The sequence below is a fragment of the Enhydra lutris genome, unplaced genomic scaffold (assembly GCF_002288905.1).
Source record: "Enhydra lutris kenyoni isolate GAN:26980312 unplaced genomic scaffold, ASM228890v2 scaffoldscaffold29, whole genome shotgun sequence".
NCBI lineage: Eukaryota > Metazoa > Chordata > Mammalia > Carnivora > Mustelidae > Enhydra > Enhydra lutris.
In genome coordinates, this window is record NW_019154113.1 from 3,880,647 (window position 1) to 3,902,007 (window position 21,361).

General features: G+C 42.4%; 1 protein-coding gene across 2 annotated transcripts in view; it reads left to right on the forward strand.

Annotated features, from left to right (window-relative positions):
* The window catches only part of LOC111152584 (threonyl-tRNA synthetase like 2), a 58,417-nt gene that overhangs the window by 3,227 nt on the left and 33,829 nt on the right, over positions 1–21,361 (forward strand). For both annotated transcript variants that reach the window (XM_022511081.1, XM_022511082.1), the window contains 6 exons: positions 5,707–5,830; positions 10,495–10,616; positions 12,189–12,306; positions 16,223–16,287; positions 20,160–20,238; positions 21,115–21,261. In XM_022511081.1, the coding sequence (XP_022366789.1) occupies positions 5,707–5,830; positions 10,495–10,616; positions 12,189–12,306; positions 16,223–16,287; positions 20,160–20,238; positions 21,115–21,261 (655 nt within the window). The remainder of the gene's footprint in view (positions 1–5,706; positions 5,831–10,494; positions 10,617–12,188; positions 12,307–16,222; positions 16,288–20,159; positions 20,239–21,114; positions 21,262–21,361) is intronic.

Sequence of the window (21,361 nt, forward strand, 5' to 3'; positions counted from 1 at the left end):
TATATATATATACATATATGTATATATATATACATATATGTATATATTTTCCATTCCATCATATCTTGCACTCTAACGGCCTCTCCCAACCTGTTCCCCTGTTTTCCAGGAGAGATAAATAGATGTGCTGGGGAAAAATGGGGTTTGAAGCAAAAATAAGTTTATGCTTCTTCATGGCGAGTCAGTTTGCATGTTGGCATATTAGAGACTGAGGAGTTCTGCACGAAAGAAACCTGTTTGAACTTGGGAAACAAAGTTATTTGATTATAGGATGGGTACTTCATTGTGCCCTTAATTATCTGCATTTCCACAGGGTACCAGCTTACAAACCCCACAGTCAAGTTTCATGAGAGAGGGATTACAGGAGTGTCTAAAAAGTAAAGTTAGCCAAAACCAAAAGATGAGCTGGTATATCAGGCAAACCTGGTAAGAAGAAAGCAGCGATCATGATATTACTATGAGACACCAGAATTCAGGACCAAAATCATCCGATGGGATATGGAGGCTTACTGCAAAAAGAGCCAAACAGTGTAATCCACAATGACTATTTGTCATGGACCTTTATGAGTTAAATAATGTAGCATCAGATCAGAAATACAAAATTATAGACACTCAGGTGTTGTAGGCTTTAACCCGTCCTTGGACAGGTTCTGGACAGATCACATGGGTAAACATCAGTTAGGTTTTACCACCACTGTGTGGTGAACTTATTCGCTGCTCACCAGTCTCTGGTCTACAGACAGAGATCTCTTGGCACCTGTGGTCTTGTTTTTGGCTCCTCAGAACCTGAATTATATGTGGCAATACACAGTTCCCCTATTCTGTAGGTAAAATGAAATCCATTAGGAACTCAGTAAACATTAAATGATAGCAAGACAAAACAAAATAAAACTTGAAATTAAAAAAAAAAACCCTCTTCAAAATAACTCAGGTAAAAGGAAATAAAAACCACAGAATTTTAAGAAAATACTTTCATGAGAATATATATCAGAAATCTGTGGAATAGAGCTGGGGTAGTGATCAGAAGCAGATTTGTAGTGTCGAAGGCTTTTCTAATAAGAAAGAGGAAAAGGAAGCAGACTAAGAATTCAACTCAGGCAGTTAGAAAAAAGAGCGGAGCTCTAAAATGAATTAGAGAGGGGCATCTAGTTGACACAATTCGTTGGGCTCTTGATCTCAGATCAGGTGGTGATCTCAGGGTTGTGAATGGGGTTCTGTGTTGGGCTCCTACTTAAAAAAAAAAAGAGTAAATTAGAGAAAAGTATTAAATGGAAAACTATCTGAATAAGTAAGGATTCAGTGAGGTGGCTGGATATAAAATAAATGAGAAATTAATAGCTTTATTAAATTATACTGCCTCTTTCCTTGGGTAGCTGAGAGTTGATTGCATAGATGATTATTCCTTCTCTGGGGGAGTCTGCGCATAACAGGTAATGTGGAAATCATTAAGGAAAAAGAAGGACAAATTCAAATGGCACACAAAACAAAACACGGAAGAAAAATGGCTATGTGTAAAAATGACACATAAAATGGGAAGTGACAGATGTGAAAAAAATGTACCCTATAAACCAAATGATTGCTCTCTAAGTGTGTTTCAAATTAATAGGAAAAAGATGAAAGCTTCACCAGAGGAACAGATTATCTTAGAAGTGTAAACAAAAATTATTATGTGTTCTCGATTTGTCTAAGGTTTATGAATAGCAGTTAATATTGATACAGTCTTGGGGAAATGGCACTGCTGGAGGGTAGATAAGTAGGTCCAGTCTCTTTCAAACTTTTAAAGCCGTAAAAACATACAGACCCTAACTCTTGGACCTAGTAATTCTATACATAGCCATTTATCTTAAGGAAATACCCTTGTAGAGGGCTGCCTGGGTGGCTCAGTCCATTTAAGTGTCTACCTTTGGCTCAGGTCATGATCCCAGGGTCCTGGGTTTGAGCCCTGTGTAGGGCTCCCTGCTCAGTGGGGAGCCTGCTTCTCCCTCTCCTGCTTCCCCCTGCTTGTGTGTGTGCTCCGTCTCTTTCAAATAAATAAGATCTTAAAAAAAAAAAAAAAAGAAGGAAAGAATATACCCCTGTAGAAAAAAGGGGCAAAGGACATTTCATAGTAGTTCATGAAAGAATTGTTCACAGAATGTGGTCCTCAAACCAATAGCATGAACACTACCTGGGAACTCAGATGAGCAAATTCTTGGGCCCTGCTCCACGCCTCTTGAATTAGTTAGTCTCTGTGTTTGTGAGCCCCTCCATGAGTTTCTGAAGCAAGTCCAAGTTTGAGAACCATTGAGTTAGGCTAAACTGCTGTTTCAAGAGACCCCCACCCAAAGACCATTGCTTGAAAAGGCAGACATCACATGCTCTCATATGACAGTCCAGAGATGACCAGTGCAGGCTGGTGGACATCTCTGGTCCATGCAGTCATTTATGGACCTGGGTTCCTTCTGTCTTGTTGATCTTCCATCCTCTTCCAGCTTGTCCGGAAACTGAGTTCATGGACTCAGGGACTCACTTGCAGGCAGGGGGAAGACAGCTGAGGACCAATGATGCTTTGAGGGCCAGACCCCACAGCGACACACTTTGATTTTCTCTTACATCCTATTAGCTCACCTTTAGTCACCTGGCCACCCTAGCAGTAAGAGAGAAAGGGAAATGTCGCCCCTGCTCGACGGCCACATATCCAGCTAAAGCATTCTCCCCATGGAAGAGGGAAATTCTGGCTTAGGGGACAATGTCTGCCACAATGTGCCCCTGTGGCATCCAGGAATCCATGAGATCCCTTTTTCATCATCCAGCACACTCAGTCCCTCCCCAGGTGAGACAGCTTTAGGTCCCATCAGCTGAAAGCGTGGGATTTCCAAGTGATGTGCAGAGCACCCCGTGAGGCTGGTCCCTTATGCTCTAGCAACAGATAAGCTGGCAGACAGGGCTGCCCACCCCACATGTATGTACAGTGGTGGAATACACAGGAAGCCACCATGATTGAAGTGTATTTGGAGGAAAGAGGAAGGAGCACTGGGGGATCAGGTAGTGTAGAGAAGCCGTCAGATCCTGCTGGCAGTGATGGGGAAGGCCCGCAGTGCTTGGGTCAGCCCGTCTGGCCGCCCTCTGTTTTCTGGTCCACAGTCCCCCAGAGGCCCTGGTACTTCAGGTACTTCAGATGTACAGGACAGTTTGCCCCTGAGGCTGTACCCAGTTCCTGCTGGTGCACACTTGGGGGCTCAGAGCTCCTTTAAAGGATTGCACAGTCACAGGTGTTTGTAAGCTGGGCTTGTCCTTTGGCAGTCCCGATCTTTCCAGCATAGTAGGCTTCTGGGCTGTTTGCTTCTAACTCAGCTCCACGTGAAGTCCTCTTGCTTAAGGCATTCTTCTACACAGAGACTTCTCACCTCCCCCTTTTTTTCCTGGGTTTTGGCTTGGCTCATTCCTCTGTCCCTCAGTTAAATGGCCTGAGGTCCCATGAAAACCACAGGCTGTGGGAGGGCAGCACCCTTACTCTGATCCCTGCAGTGGGCCTCGCCCCTATTGTCAGTCTTGACGTGTGGCCTTCGAGAATGTCCCTCCTGCCATTTGGGACGAAAGACTGTTTCTCCAGTCTGGCACAGCCTCACATTTCTGGACTCTTAGTCAGTTTGGATTACAGGCCATAGGCAGAGCCTCTCTTGGCAAAGTCCCGTCCCTTCCTTCTCCGCCTGCAAACTGGGTATTTCTCACCTGGGCTGAGCTTGGTGGGGTGGTATTTTGCAAAAGCTGCAGTAGCTGTCCAGCGTTTACCAACATTCTGCCTTTCTATGCCTGCTTCCTTTTGTGCTGTAGGCTTGTGAGCCCCTTAGTTTGCTTTCAGGCTTTACCAAATACGTTCTCAACTATTGAATCAAATATCTATCAATATTTGATACTTACCAAATATCGAATACCAAATGATGCCACGGCAAGGGGCGTTGGCTTTCCACATCTCACTGCCCATTTGCTAAGCCAGTGCCACGTGTTTTGGTGTTCACCTCCGGGTCCTCAGTCTTCTGTATTAGTTAAGATCAGGCGAAGTCACTGCGACAGAGGCCACAAAAAATTCAGTGGCGTAAACAGGATCAAAGCCTTTCTCCAGTAGCAGTCTGGAGGTGCGGGGTGTCACCTTGGCAGGGCAGCACTCCTCTCCATAAGTCATCTGGAAACCTGAATTCCCTCCGTTTGGTTGAATCATCAGTATGTACATTCCATGTCGCCCTGTCTGCATGGTCCTGGGGAACACTGCGCATGCGCTATGGTGTGCTTAGGGAAGGGAGGGGATGGAGAGGGGCTCTCCGAGGTCTTAAGGCTAAGATGCGGAAGTGCTACAGGCCACTTCTGCTTGCATCCATTACTTCCAGACCTAGTCATGTGACCACATCTGGCTGCAAGGAAGACTGCAAACTCCTGCCCAGGAAGGAGAGAAAGGATTTGAAGAACCCTTAGCAGTCTACACAGTCATTAAAAATGAAAATAAAATTCTACTACATTAATAACAGTAGCTAGCATTTAGTAAGAAGTTCTTATTGTGAATATGGCCTTATTTCATCCTTAGGATAAATGGATGAGGAAGCTCCTCTAAACCCCATTTTACAGATGAGAAAGCTGAGGCTGAGAGTACATTGTTCAGTGTTCAAACCCTGGTTGGTCTGACACCGGAGCAGGTGCTCTTAAACCACAGCTCTGTACCGCTGCTCACCTTACAGAAATGCAAGTTCAAACATCATACTGGAAAGAGGACACGGTCTCATAGTACCTGACATTATGAGGGGACAGAGAAAAGGTATCCTTGCACCTTCCCCCAGTTGGAAAATTTGTCAGACTATTCCAACAAAGGTCATTAAAGCACATCTCCCTGACCCAGCAGTCTTACTTCAGGTATTTTTCTTGAGGAAATGACTGGGAACTAAGATGTGTGTTCAAGAATGTTCACTGCAGTATTATTTATCCCCAAACAAAACAAAGCAAAACCCCCCACAAAGAAATACCCAAAATGCCCAGCCACGGAGGATTCAGTAAGTCTTACTAGTGTGTTTCTCAGGTATGTCTGTTGTCAGGGAAAATGTGTGACTTTACTGAGTTTAAGAAGTGCGTTACCAAATAACATATCCAGAATGGTACTATTACTAGGTTTTTATATTGATATATATATTTATCAAAAATTGTGATAGGACATACAATGAAATGTTAACAGCAATTTCTGGGTGCTGGGATTGAGGGTTTTTTTTTTTCCTTCTTCTTTGCTTTTCTGTGCTTTCCCGGTTCTTAATGTGTTGTTTTTGTCAATAATTTTCAAAAAATAAATGTGTGTGGGGTGTGTGTGTGTGTGCGTGAGAGAGAGAGAGAGAGAGAGAGAGAGGGAGAAAAGGATGGGTAGATATAGAAAAAAACTAGAAAGACATATACTAAAATGTTAGGAATAGTTATTTCAGGTTGGTAAATTCAGATATGATTTTTATTTTGTTCTTTGTGTTTTCTTTTTTCCAAGTATTGTTTTTGTTGTTGTTGTTTTTTTACGGTGGATGTGTACCACTTTTGTATTTAAAATAAATGTTATGAAATAAAAAATCTATTCTGTTAGTTTACATTTGTACTTTCTATTCACTTAAGAAAAACACCCTGGAAATTATTCTAATCTTTTGTTTTAATGAATCATTGTAGAATGTGATAAGGTTAACTCCCAAGTGACTTTTCTCTTACTAGTCCAGAACTGGCTGAAAGCACAGTTGTAGCCAAAGTAAATGGTGAACTGTGGGACTTGGACCGTCCATTGGAAGGAGATTCTGTTCTAGAGCTGCTTACATTTGATAATGAGGAAGCTCAAGCTGTAAGTATTTAAAATCCAATCAACAAAACAAACTTTGTATTATAAATGATATTATGCATGAAGACACACATTAAAGTCAAGAATGATGAGTTTTGTAACCTTCTAAGACTTAAAATTTGTTTATTGGTGTTTAGTATGTATTTCATGAGTTTCTATGGACTAAGTACAAATATATATCAGCTTTTAAAGAAGCCCCTATTTATCATTTTTTAAAAGAATTGTTTCCTTATGCTATAATGCTTTATTTTAAAATCAGTGTATATTCCAAATGAAGTTTAATAGATTCTTAAAAATGGGTCTACTTTATAATACAATATGTGTAGGAGAGTTTGAAAACATTACCAAAACTCAGATATCCTTTAAATAGTTATTAATGTACTATTCTGTAAAATAGATACCAGATTTTCATGTAGGTCTCTGATATGCATTGTTGCCTTGACTTTGTAGTTTTCTCTTCACGCAGCCCATTATCCACCTAAAACCTAACCTATTAGCTTAGGTTACATTAATCTTGAAACTTAGGCTAAATTTCTTCATTTATTAACCCAAACTTATAAGAAGCATATTATTATTACTTTTTCTTTTAAAACATGTGAGGTATAATAATCCAATAGCTAAATAATACAATATTAATAAAATCACATTTAAAAGTGATTCAGAAAGAGCAATTTTTAGAAGAAATACATAGCACATATGTGTTATTTAATTTTTCTTGTGAGTTGTTAACACCTGTCTTTTAACTTGATCTTAGATGTCATCCCTAGTCTTTAAAATTTTATAAATTCCCTCAGTCGGCTGACTAGCATCTAAGGCCTTGGAGGCATGTATAGGCACTATAGGGCTGCGGTGGACAAAGCCTGGAGACTCCTACTTCCAAGAGTTTCAAGAGTTTACATTCAGTGGGAGGAGGTAGTAAACAAGAAAACAAACAACTAAAGGTTTCAGATAGTGTCAGTTTCTGGAGAAGTCAAATGGGGGCTGGAACCAAGAGCCTCCATGACAGCTGGCAGGGCAGTTAGTTTTGATCCTCAACTAAGGGCCCAGATCCCACTTGAAATCCTTACTTAGACCTTCCCACACTGGCTCTTGGTTTATCTGCAGGTGTCCCTCCTGAGACTCTTTGAACTTTTTCAGCCTGCCAGGTACTAGGATGGTAGGGGATGGACGAACTACCAGCTTTAATGTTCTGTGGAGATGTGGGCATCTTTGGGGTTTTCCCTCCTTGCATTCAGTGACCTCATGAAAAAGAAAACATTTGTTATCATGGGAAATCTTTCTAGGGTGCCGAACCAGCAGGCCCCTCTGCTTGCCGTGCTCAGAACATGGTATCTGACATCAGATTGTAGGGTTTCCATAAATATGTGTGGTTGTTGATGCAAATGATAATAGGTAAACACATTCACCAAATGTTTATTTGCCAAACAATTACTGAGTGACCCTGGCCCCTCGAGTCCCCGGTTACCCTAGCACACAGGTAGGTTTTAATCCCTATTTTACAGATGAAGCTCAGAATGGCGCAGTAACTTTTCCAAGATCTTGATGCTTCTTTTAGTAACAAAGATTTTTGTTGTTGTTCTGGGAATTTATTTTCCTGTTACTATGGACATATTAAGAATACTGAACATAAAGCAGCTTATGAATATTTAGCACATATCCATGAAAAAGAAACCCTATAGAAAAGCAAATCTTGAGGGGCTCCTGGGTAGCTCAGTGGGTTAAAGCCTCTGCTTTCGTCTCAGGTCATGATCTCAGGGTCCTGTGATCGAGTCCCACATCGGGCTTTCTGCTTGGCAGGGAGCCTGCTTCCCCCCACTCTCTGCCTGCCTCTCTGCCTGCTTATGATCTCTCTCTGTCCAATAAATAAATCTTAAAAAAAAAAAAAAAGAAAAGAAAATCTTGAAAACTCAGATCTGAAACAATGAGAAATTAATGATTTTTTAAAAGCATTTTTTGCCTTATGGAAAAATTCAAGACCTTTTATATTGTAAAAAATGATTCTATTTGTAAGACTAGTTAGAGCATAATGTAATATACAGAAGAAACTCTTGCTGCCCTCTAGATAAGTTCATATAGAAAAACGACATGAAGAATATTCACATAAAGCTGATACATACGCACAATAAAAACATAGCTAATGGTATTTCCTTTTGTAAGCATATTGTCCAGTAAAAGAATATATATATATATATATATATATATATATATATATATGTTTATTATTCTGCTTTAAATCTTTGGGGGAAGTCCCAGGGAAACCGGTGGTAATAGTTTCTTCCAGTCCCTCAGGGCTTGAATCGGGCTTCGCTGCCCATTTCAAAGGCCACTTCCCCCCTCCCTACCAATCCTCTGGATCCTCTCAGCAGAAGTGACAATAACCCATGCCCTTCTTTTAAGGTCCTCCATGCCACCATTGCTTTCCTGGCTTCATTCCCACCCTTGGTTCTTTCTCAGTCTTCTTTGCTGGCTTTTTCTCCTTCATCTGCCAGCAGAGTGGAGAGTTCCTCCATGCTCAGTCATGGCCCCCTCTGTCTTTAGATTCCCATTCCAAGCTGCCCCGTCTGTTCACGGTCCGCTGTCAGTTCTTCTGTCTGTAGCAGGACACGTCTCAGTCTTGTGTACACTGCTGCCCGTGGGATAGCTCCATCCAGAGAGATCGTACGGGGATCTTCAGCATGGCCACAGTGGAACCCTTGATTGTGGCCCCAGAATGGATTTCTTCCCTGTCTGCCATCTCAGGGTACACCTCCACGCCACACCTGAGGCTCAACCTGGAGTCTCGGAGGCTGTGTGTGTTTACTGCCTGCTCCCTCCACAACAGTCTCGAATTAATTAGTAGGCCATTACTTTCCTGCCGTGTCTTGAGTCTGGCCACTTCTCCCATCTCCACTGCCACCGTCCCAGAGTCTACGATGGCATTATTCTAGCACAACCCGGGAAAACTGCCCACCTGCTGTCCTGTTCCCCTAAAGTCCCTTCCCGTACTGCTACCAAATGATGTTTCAAAATGTAAATTGAATGATTTCTTTTCTGCTTAAAGCCCTTCACTGCATCTCATTGCATTTAGAGTAAAACTCAGCCTCCCTCCTCCCCAGCCACCTCCCCCACCCCAGCTCTGCCCCAGGCTTGCGTGGTTGCTGGCCCTTTCTTCCCTCCTCAGCCTTTCTCAGGCTACCCTGCTTTGTCCCTTACATGTTAGCCACGTAGGCCTTCCCGACTCCCTGTGCAGGCAGCGCCTTCACTGTTAGTCTTTTAACTTTCAACAGTGCCCTGTCCATCTCCCCTTAAATGCTCTTCTCGCCTTGTGATTATGCTCTTGACCTAGTTTGTTGATGCTTATCTCTCCCACACTGTGCTGCAAACTGCATGAGGGTGGTGACTCCTTTTCTTTCACTGTTGTATCCCCAGCACCTAACTCAGTATTCGGCTCAACAAATATCTAGGTGTGGACAATTCACCAAAGAAGAGACTTGGGTTCATGTTGACAGTTACTCTGCCCTCCCAGCACCATCCGGAGCAAAGGGGCTGTGCCCAGGGACTGACACTCTGGGGCTGTTTGCAGATCCTATCCCAGCCTAAGGCTGCGGGTTGGGATTGCACTTAGCCTGCCCAGCCAGCCAGATACCTCCGTTTCGATCAATTTTATTTGTCAAACAGCTTTCTCATTGTAATGTTTCCTATTTAATAAGGGAAAGGAGGGGCTGCCAGGGAACTCCACTGTCTTGCTTCTTTGGCACCTCTATTTGATGACTTCGGTTAGCTTTAGTTTATCCATAAGCCATCCATTCCTTGGGCATTCAAAACCAGATTCAAAACCCAACTTTCTGACTTTGTAGACCTGTAGAGCAGCCCATAAACAGTGGTAAAAGAATTCATGTGTGGGCTGCCTGGGGCTCTCAGGCAGCCAGCCAGCATTCCCAGGCCACACTTGTCTCCCTCTAGAGCAATCTTGTCAAAATCCATTCAACCTGGGAAGACCGCCGTGTAGACGCAAGCTACTCTGGTCCCTGCATTCAGCTTAGAGGCTGTCCCTGGACAGAAAAGGAAGGAGACTGGTGTCTGTCACTCCTTGCCTCCCTCCACACTGGGCTGAACTCCACACTGGGTGGCTACTCCGCTCAGCGTCCCAAGCGGGTGGTGGAGGCTTTCACGACCGCTCTGCGAGTGAAGACACCCAGAAGTGGTTTCAGACCTGTGCTTACAGCTGCGACTCAGGACAGCAGTTCACACTAGAACCCAGCTTGTGGTCCTGGTGTAATTGCCAGGAGCTCTCAGAAAGTGTTCTCTTCAAAAGGGGCATTAAAGCGTTTCTTTTTCTTTTCTTTTCTTTTTTTTTTTTTTTTTAAGATTTTTCTTTACTTATTTGGCAAGAGCACAAGCAGGCAGAGCAGCAGAGGGAGAGGGAGAAGCAAGAGCCCCACTGAGCAGGGAGCCCGATGTGGGGCTTGATCCCAGCACTCTGGGATCATGACCTGAGCCAAAGGCAGTCGCTTCACTGACTGAGCCACCCAGATGCCCCGCATTGAAGTGTTTCTTTTCAGACTGATGTTGCTCTGTGTCTTGGCATTTGTCCCCTTAAAGGGGATCCACTTGCCTCCTTGTGTGATGGGGCTGACAGTTTTCCATGCCGTCATTGCAATAGCTACTGGCCTCTGTGTTCCCCGCAGGTGTACTGGCACTCCAGTGCTCACGTCCTTGGGGAGGCCATGGAGCTCTACTATGGAGGCCACCTGTGCTATGGTCCACCCATTGAAAATGGATTTTATTATGACATGTTCATCGGAGACAGGTAACACCACCGCAGAGCCACTTCTGAAGGCGTGCGTGTATCATGGTTACATATTAATTTAGTGAATGTGTCTATGTTCTGTAACTTGAGTATAGACTGGGTATGTTGGAAAATTATTTTTTTATGAGTTTAGATTCCAGAGCAGCTTCTCCAACTTTCTTTCTTCTCCCCAGGAGGAAGTGATATACCATTTATCTCACATAAGACCTGCCAGAGCCTAGTACTAACTTAAGAACAGAATCCCAAATGTAATCCCCAGAGAGCGGTCGGTTCAGTTTCCGCTCCATGATAATGAAGGGTGCTACCCACTTTGGCCAGACATCTCGCTCAGATAAGTACCGGGCAGAGTAGACACAGAGGCCTCATCTTCGGTAGGTCTGTGCTTGAAATCACTAGCCACAGGCCCAGCCCCAGCCCACCAGCTGTATCCCCATGGCTCCTAAGGACTAGATGCCAAAGGTGAAACCCTAGGCCCTTCCCATTTCTGTCCCTCCTTCAATCCAGTTCTTCCAGTTCTATCTCCTAAATAGTTCTCCCACCCTCCCCTCTTCCTTCGTACTTCTGCCTCATTTAGACCCATGATGTCTCTTGCTGGATGACTTTGGTACATTTTGTCCTTAACTTTCACCACCGCACTGAGCACCCAGTACTCATTCAACAAGATTTTCGGACCGCCTATCTTGTGCTCTGTGCTTGGTGCTGGTGATGCAGCAGGGAACAGATTAGTCTGTTCCCGTGGAGCTCACAGTCAGGTTAGCTTACCGAGAAACAAACTAACAGCCATCTACTCTCAGGTGGTGATGAGTGGTAGGGAGGAAAAGAAGCCAGGTAGGGGGAGGTGTGTGCCATGACACGTGGTCAGGAAGGGGGAAAGTGGTGCTGAAGCAGGGACCCAGACGGAGGAAGGGAGCAAGTTCTGAGGCTGGTGGGGGGGGGGGGGGGGGGGGTGTATTTATGGACATTTGGGGGAAGAACATTCTAGGCCTCTGGAACCTCCCTGGTGTGGGCCTATGCCTGGCTTGTTTGAGGAAAGGCAAGGAAGCCGGCATGGGTGAAGGGGAGTGAGAGTAAACCAGGGAATAGGTGAAGGGGGTCAGCCTCTGGCTCCCAGAGGCCCATTCCCTGCGAGTGCCAGACTGGACACTGCAGCTCACACCCACAGATCTGTCCCCAGCCCTGATTCTGTAGTCACTGAAGGCGGGGATTTGTGGGCACTTACTACAGCTCTTTTGAACAAAAGTGTCGATGCATGAAGTACAAGCTAGACCGCACGAAAAACAGGCCTCAAAGGAGCTTACACTCTAACCCAGGAGGATCCTAACTGGGCTTTTCAAATTGCGGAGAACTGTGGGCAAATCATTTCCTCTGCCGGAGGCCTCCCTCAGGATTCTTCTTTGAGCAATGAGTAGATCTTTTGTGCCTGTGGACGTCTAACTCTCTGAAGGCCTGGTGCAGTAAAACACAGAATTCCTCAGTGCAGACAGCGTGTTGCTAAGTGACAACGGTCCACAGAAAGGACATCGCAGGACGTCTGAGAAATCTGTGTTGACCCTCCCTTGCTCTTCTTTTTAGGGCAGTGTCCAGCACGGAACTGTCAGCCTTGGAGGATATCTGTAAGACCATCATCAAAGAAAAGCAGCCTTTCGAAAGACTGGAAGTCAACAAGGAAGTGCTCCTCGAAATGTTTAAGGTGATTTCAGGAAACTCTTTAGAATAAGAAAACCTTTTGCCAGGAATATTAAAAATGATTAGTTGACACAGACAGCTTTTTTTTTTTTTTTTAAACAGATAATTGAGTGTTGCCTGCCACCTTGTTCCAGACAGTTTGGCAGCCTACCGTGAGGTAGTCCCTAGTCACCCAATGTGATATGTCCCTACTGAGTCCCAAACATTTCATTTTATTTTTTTTAAAGATTTTATTTATTTATTTGACACAGAGAGAGAGAGATCACAAGCAGGCAGACAGGCAAGCAGAGAGAGAGGGGGTAGCAGGCTCCCTGCTGAGCAGAGAGCCCAATGTGGGGCTCGATCCCAGGACCCTGAGATAATGACCTGAGCCAAAGCAGAGGCTTAACCCACTGAGGCACCCAGGCGCCCCTGGAACATTTTAATGCAGATATATGTAGGTGGAGGACCAGCTGAATAATTTTCACGTGTGTGTTTATAAATGAGATCAATTTTGGGTGTTATTAATATTCTGACTGCTAAATTCAATGCCACTTCTGCTTTCTCTTTATATTATTTTGACCAACGTATGTAAATATATTCCTCATCTAATTTAATTTTTATTTATTTATTTTTGAGAGAGAGTGAGAGTGTGTGTGCACACATGTGAGCAGGGGTGAGGGATGGGGTTGGAGAGAGGCAGAGGCACAGGGAGAGAATCTTCAGCAGGCTCCGCACCCAGCCCAGACTAGAGCCTGACAGGGGACTCAGTCTCACAGCCCCGAGATCATGACCATAGCTGAAATCGAGAGCCGGATGCTTAACCAACTGAGCCATCCAGGCGCCCCCTGGTTTTATTTTTGAAATCATATCAGAGAAAGCACGTGATTTGAATATGTAAGACTATTAGTTCTGTGGGCTGGAATTAAGATACAGGTTTGGGCTAGGTAAAGTTGCAGCTTTGTGTGTGTGTGTGTGTGTGTGTATGTGTGTCAAAATATGCAAACTAGAAAAATTTATTATGTTAACCATTTTTAAGTACATTAATATTGTGCAACCATGACCACCATCCATCTACAGAGCTTTTTTCTCTTTTCCACCTGGAACCCCACGCCTAATAAACACGAACTCCCCTTTTTCTGCCTCTACAGATTTGACTACCCTAAGAATGTATAAGTGGAATCATATAATATTTGTCCTTTTGTGACCTCCTTCTTTCACTAGCGTTATGTCCTCAAGGTTCATCCATGTTGTAGCCTAGGTCAGAATTTCCTTCCTTTTGAAGGCTGAATAATACTCCGTCGTATGCATCGACTGCATTTTTTGTTCATTCATTCATCTGTTGGTGGACACTTGGGTTGTTTCCACCTTTTGACTATTGTGAAAAGTGTCTCTGTGAACATGGCTGTGCAAATATCTGTTCTAGCCCATACTTTCGGTTCTTTGGGGTCTACACCCAGAAGCTGCTGGATCATATGGAAATTCTCTGCCAACTACCAGAATGTCCACCACAGGAGCCGCATCATTTTACATTCCCATCAGTGGTGCCCAAGTGTTCCAATTTCTCCACATCCTCGTCAGCACTTGTAGTCCTCTGTTTTGTTGGTAGTAGCCATCCTAATGGGTGTGAGGTGGTATCTCATTGTGCTGCTGATTTGTGTTTCTTGGATGAGGAGTCATGTTAAGCATATTTTCATAGACCCGTTGGCCAGTTGTGTGTCTTATTTGGGGAAATGTCTATTCCAGTCCTTTGCCCACTTTGTAATTGGGTTGTTTGTTGTTTGTTGTTGAATTATAGGAGTTCTTTATATATTCTGGATATTAATCCTGTATCAAATACATGATTTGTAATTATTTTCTCCTATTCTGTGGGTTGCCTTTTTGCAGCTACTCTTAAGGACTAAACTTAAATGTCTGTGAAGAAAAGCGATTTGATTTAAACATATAAGTATGAAACATACTCATGTTTCATAAAAGTTAAGCCATACAAATCTATTTTTTTCTCTCAACAGTTATCCCCTTTAAATAGTCATTTAATAAAAAGTACCTGGCACAAAGGTAGTAGTGATGAAAGCAGGAAAGAAAGGAAAAGTGTCTGCTGAGTTTTTAAGGTAATGATAGGATCATTTTCTATAAACTTTGTTTTTGTTTTATGCAATAGAACAGCCGTGTCCTCAGAGTTTTATTTATTTTATGTTGTTAAAATTGGAATCTTCTAACCTGAATGCGAGACCTAAAACCATAAAAATCCTGGAGAGCGCAGGCAGTATTCTTTTTGACAGAGGCTGTAACAGCTTCTTTCTACCTATCTCTCCTGAGGTAAGGGATATAAGAGCAAAAATAAACTATTGGGACTGCATCAAAATAAAAAGCTCCGTATGACAATGGAAACAATCAACAAAATAAAAGGCAGCCTATTGAATGGGAGAAGATATTTGCAGATAGCATATCTGATAGAAAGTTAATATACAAAATATATAAAGAACTTATCAAACAGCACCCCAAAAAAGAGTAATCTGATTAAAAATGGGCAAAAGACCTGGATAGACATTTTTCCAAAGAAGACATCCAGATGGCCAATAGACACACGAAAAGATGCTCATCATAACTCATCACCAGGGAAACACAAATCAAAACTCCAATGAGGTATCACCTCACACCTATCAGAATAGCTAAAATCAACATCACAAGAAATAGAAAGTGTTGGCAAGGATGTGGAGAAAGGGGATCCCTGTTGTCCTGTTGGTGGGAATGCAAACTGACGCAGCCACTCTGGGAAGCAGTATGTGGGTTCCTCAGAAAATTAAAACTAGAACTACCTTAGGATCCAGCAATCACACTACTACGTGTTTACCCAAAGAACACAAAAATACTAATTCAGAGGGATACATACATCCCAGTGTTTAAAGCACCACTATCTACAATAGCCAAAATATGGAAACAACCCAAGTATCCATCAGCTGATGAACAGATAAAGAAGATGTGGTTTATAAATCTACAATGGAGTATTATTCACCCATAAAAAAGAATAGAATGTTTCCTAGGAAGACATGGATTGAGCTAAATAAGTCAGAGAAAGACAAATGAATGATTTCACTCATATGTGGAATTTAAGAAACTAAACAAATGAGCAAAGGGAAAATGAGAGAGAGAGAGAGAGTGAGAGAGGCAACCCAAGAAACACTCTTAACTATAGAGAACAAACTGATGGTTACCAGAGGGGAGGTGGGTGGGGGGATGGGTGAAATAGGTGATGGGGGATAAGGGGGGGGCACCTGTGATGAACACCGGGTTATGTATGGAAGTGATGAGTCACTATATTGTACACCTGAAACTACTAACTGAAATTTAAATAAAAACTTAAATACATTTTGGAAATGAGATGAAAAAAATCAGAATCTTCTAGAACAGTGCTGTTCAATAAAAATATAATGTGATAATGATATACTATATATGTTGGCTAATTGAATTTAAGTAAAAAATTTAAAAAAATGAAAATGTAATGTGATCTACAAATCTGAGCCACATATGTAATCTTAAATTTTCTGGTAGCCACATTCTAACAGCAAAAGAATGGTGGGATTAATTTTTATAACATTTTTAACCCACTATATCAAAAATATCACTTCAGTCTGTGACCGACATCAAAGTACTTAATAAGTTATTTTACATCCTGTCTTTCACGGTAAGAAATCCCTTGTGTTTCGCGCTTAAGCTCATCTCATTTCAGACTGGTTCCGTTGCGAGTGCCCTGTAGCCACTCGGGCTCGTAGCTCCTGGTTTGGACACTACCGCTCTCAGCTGTGAGCTCATGGTATTTCCCGGGTCTCAGCAGCTAGAACACAGTAGACAGCCATTCAGTGTCTGTTGAAGAAAGTAAAAGTTTTTCTTCCCACTTAAATATTTTACATAATAATATGCAAATATATTTTTCTTTGTAGTACAATAAATTTAAGTGCCGCATCCTGAATGAGAAAGTGAACACGCCAACTACGACAGTTTACAGGTAAAGCATTTTTAAGCATTGCTCGTGGTAAGCTTGAAGGTGTGAGAAGTAGAAGCAGTTGGTCTTCGGGTGGATGGTGTATTTGTAAATTCTCATGGTTGATGTACTACTTGGGTTTGGGACTCCAAAATGTTATCTGCAAAGGGAAATTACTCCCTCTTCGTTTGTATTTATCAGGCTGTTGCTAAACCCTGAATTTTTGTTTCCTGGACGTTAGTGGTGATGGCACCTTTCCCCCCATGGGTGAGACTGTGTTTGCCCAGTGCCTTACGTTTTAGTGGGGGCTGTTAAGGAAGGGAATTTTGTTTTGTCCTCCCATATTTTTATTAATGTGGCAGTGAGAGTTGTTGAGGCCATCTTTATTCCACAGTGATTTTTCTGCCTCTCACCACACTCCCCGTTTTCTGGAGTCCAAGAGCATTAATTTTCATGCATTAGCCGGATGTTCGTGATGAAACATAATGAAAGACAATGTGTTTCGGGAACCAAAGGCAAATCAAATAGTAGGAAGAGGCAAGTGAAGTCAGTACCACATGACTTAGTTCTGTTCCTTTAACCTCTGAGCCCCTTTTTTATTCATGCATTTTTTTAAAGCTCCCTGACAGGTAATTGCTGTCCTCCATGTCTGTGTGCTCTGGCCGGCTGGCTGCTTCTGTGACCTTCATGGTCCCATCTTAGAAGATCTGATGTCATTATCATATGGTTTCACTTCTTTGTGGAGCACAACAAATAGCATGGAGGACATGGGGAGTTAGGGGAAGGGAGTTGGGGGAAATTGGAAGGGGAGGTGAACGATGAGAGACTATGGACTCTGAAAAACAATCTGAAGGGTTTGAAGAGGTGAGGGGGCTGCGAGGTTGGGGGGACCAAGTGGTGGGTATTAGAGAGGGCGCGGATTGCATGGAGCACTGGGTGTGGTACAAAAACAATGAATACTGTTATGCTGAAAATAAATTAAAAAAATGATTAAAAAAAAAAAGAAGAAGATCTGATGTCTATGTAATTGAAATCACAGCTATCCTCCTAAGGGCATTTACTTTCCACAGTCAAGTGTTTATGGTTCTGGGGATTAATTGTGCTGTAAGTCAAGTCATCTCGCCTCTAAGCAAAGCTATGCACAGGGCATTTCTTGCATTATAATATGAACTCACTGTCCTTTGACATTGAAACAGGATAGATACCTGCTTGCCTTATTTTTTCCATTCTCCAATAACCTGATAAGGTTTTATTATTCATTACCTGTAATTCAAATTAATGTTAGAATATGCATTTTAAAGCTTAAAGATACACGAAGAAATAGAAAAGATATGCTGTTTTAAAATTCTGGCTTCTAATACTTGAGCCTTTTTGGTTATTTCTTTGAGCCTTACTTAGGTCAACACTGGCACTTCTTATTCTGCCAGTTTAATTTTTGGAATTTTTTTTTTTGGAATTTTTGCTTTTCTTTCTATAAGGTTATTTAAAGATTAGAGTATTGAAGTCTTTCGTGCTAATTAGGCATTCCTTCCATTCCTCTGAATGTTGGTTTACTACTTCCATTTTGAGCAGAGAACAATACAGCCTGGTCATTCAAAGAAATGATATTTTCATCTTTAAAGCTTATTTCATTTTGGTGAATAAACGAGTCCTTCTATGTATTCATTGTTATTTTTAACCTTTTAAGCAGTGAACTTTAAAAAATATTTAAAATTGGTTACAGTAGTTAAGGAACAACTCACTTTCTTTATTAAATTTTCCTTAAATTAATTGATTTTTAAGGACCTCTCCTCTGACTGTTATACAGATGTATAAATACTGTGTCATTTGTATTTTAAATGTTTCTGTTCTTGGGAAAAAAGTCTGCTTATTAAGGTTTGGGGGTCCTTGTTTGTTAGAGGTACAAGTGAATTCCCAGCAACAGTATTAGGTGCGTTTTTTTGTTTGTTTGTTGTGTTTTGTTTTTGAAAGAGAGAGAGAGGGCATACACCGCCAGTGAGGAGGGGACAGAGGGAGAGAGAGGATCTTAAGTAGGTTCCATGCCCAGCACATGATGCTGGGCTTGATCGCTCGGCCCTGAGATCATGACCCGAGCCAAAATCAGGAGTCTGACAATTAACTAACTGAGCTACCCAGGAGCGCCACCAAGTGGGTTTTTTTTGTTTTTGTTTTTGTTTTTGTTTTAATTTCTTTTCAGCTTAACAGTATTCATTGTTTTTGCACCACACCCAGTGCTCCATGCAATACGTGCCCTCCTTAATACCCACCACCAGGCTCACCCATCCCCCACCTCCCCCAAAACCCTCAGATTGTTTTTCAGAGTCCATAGTCTCTCATGGTTCACCTCCCCTCTCCAATTTCCCCCAACTCCCTTCTCCTCTCCATCTCCCCATGTCCTCCATGTTATTTCTTATGCTCCACAAGTAAGTGAAACCATATGATAACGGACTCTCTCTGCTTGACTTATTTCACTCAGCATAATCTCTTCCAGTCCCGTCCATGTTACTACAAAAGTTGGGTATTCATCCTTTCTGATGGAGGCATAATACTCCATAGTGTATATGGACCACATCTTCCTTATCCATTCGTCCGTTGAAGGGCATCTTGGTTCTTTCCACAGTTTGGCGACTATGGCCATTGCTACTATGAACATTGGGGTACAGATGGCCCTTCTTTTCACTACATCTGTATCTTTGGGGTGAATACCCAGTAGTGCCATTCAGGGTCATAGGGAAGCTCTATTTTTAATTTCTTAAGAAATTGCCACACTGTTTTCCAAAGTGGCTGTACCAACTTGCATTCCCACCAACAGTGTAAGAAAGTTCTGATTTTTTTTAAAAGGTTTTATTTATTTATTTGAGAGAGACGGAGAGAGAGTGCACACACATGCAGGGGAGAGGAGCAGAGGGAGGGAGGGAGGGAAAAGCAGACTCCCCGCTGAGCAGGGAGCCTGATGCAGGGCTCAATCCCAGGACCCTCGGATCATGACCTGAGCCGAAGGCAGAGGCTTCATCGACTGAGCCACCCAGGCACCCCAGACCTGATTTTTAAGAACAGGTTTAGGTCCACAGCAAAATGGAGAAGGCACAGCAATTTCTCCTGTACCCCTCCCTCACACATGCACAGCCTCACCCACTCTCAACACCCCCCACAAACTGACACATTAGTTACAAGTGATGGACCTTCATATGATGGACACGTCACAGTCACAGAGAGCCCAGAGTCTGCATCATGGTTCACTCTTGTTGGGGTACCTTCTGTGGGTTTGGTGAAGTTTATTTTTAGAGTGAGGTATCAAGTTAGTGCATTTTGTATAAATTGCAGCTAATTTTGGTTTTGAAAGTTAGTGTAGAGCAGGGGAATGACTTTTTGATTTTATGAAAGTGGAAGGTTTTTAAGAGCCTTGGGATATGACATTGAAAAGCGGGGTCTTTATGTATAGTTACTTTCAGAAGATTATGTAACTTTTGAATTTTTTAAAAAAATTGTATTTACTTATTTGAGAGATAGACAGTGAGAGAGAGCGTGAAAGGGGAGAAGGTCAGAGGAGAAGCTGACTCCCTGTGGAGCTGGGAGCCAGATGCAGGACTCCATAGCTGGACTCCGGAATCATGACCTGAGACGAAGGCAGTTGCTTAACCAACTAAGCTACCTAGGAGCCTTGTAACTTTTGAATTTGAGCAGAGAAGGGAATACTGGGATCTAAGTCTAGATAAATTGCCTCTTTATCCTAAATTAAAAATTAATTTTATTTTAAGTTGTCCCCAAATTAAAAATCGACCGAAGATGTATAAATAAGTGAGATCCTTCACTTTAAACATGAAAACACAGTTTGTAATGAATGATCCGTAAAGCTGAAACTGTTACCTGGGCATGTCTGAAATATTTCATTATAGGTGTGGTCCACTAATTGACCTCTGCAAAGGCCCCCATGTAAGACACACTGGAAAAATTAAAACCATAAAAATTTTCAAGGTAAGGATTTTTGTTTAATACAGCAAACTTGAGATGACCCGGATAATGAGGAATTTCAGTCATATCTTTTATAATCTGAGCATTGCAGTATTGTAAAATACTTCATTATTATTTTTTTACATAAACTTCTAAAAATACTATAATTTTTTACATTTTTGACAATTAGTACCTTACAAGTAGCTGTTAACTTTTTTTTTTTAATTTTATTTATTTATTTGACAGACAGAGATCACCAGTAGGCAGAGAGGCAGGCAGAGAGAGAGAGGAGGAAGCAGGCTCCCCGCTGAGCCGAGAGCCCGATGCGGGGCTCGATCCCAGGACCCTGGGATCATGACCCGAGCCGAAGGCAGAGGCTTTAACCCACTGAGCCACCCAGGCGCCCCAGTAGCTGTTAACTTTTTATTATCTAACCTTACTTTGCCTTTCTTTTTCGTATGGTATGTTAAGATACTGTTCTGCATATAGATAGTTAAGATATATAGACATAAGATAGTTAAGATATATAGATTTATAGATGTGAAGATATTGTTTTCTCAAATCACCGTAAGTGAACAAGAACACTTGACTGGATCATCACGTCCCCCTTCCTCTGCTGCTCCTCTCGTCGGTGGTGCAATTACTCTTGGCCTTGCCCGTCTTCCCCTTCTCCCACACTTCCCATTCCCACAATCCACAGCAGACTCAATCATTTTCTGATGGATTTGGGCTGGGCAGGTTTAATTAGACTCCATTTCAAAGTCTTTCCAGGGGTAATAAAAGTCATCTTTAAGTAAAGCTACCTTGGTGATATCACAGAAAATTATGCACATGTTTAAAAGCAGGTTTATTTATCACCAAATGTTTGGTGTGCTTACCTAAATCCTGTTGGATGTGTAGAATTCCTCAACATATTGGGAGGGAAATCCCAAAATGGAAACACTGCAGAGGATCTACGGGATCTCATTCCCTGATAACAAGATGATGAAGACCTGGGAAAAGTTCCAAGAGGAAGCCAAGAACCGAGATCACAGGAAGATTGGAAAGGTACCTGCGTGTCCTGGCCACCAGCAGGATGGGGATTTTCTTTGTTGGCCTCTGATTAAGTTTTTCGGTGTCTCTTCTTCTCTTGTGCAGTCTTCTGTTT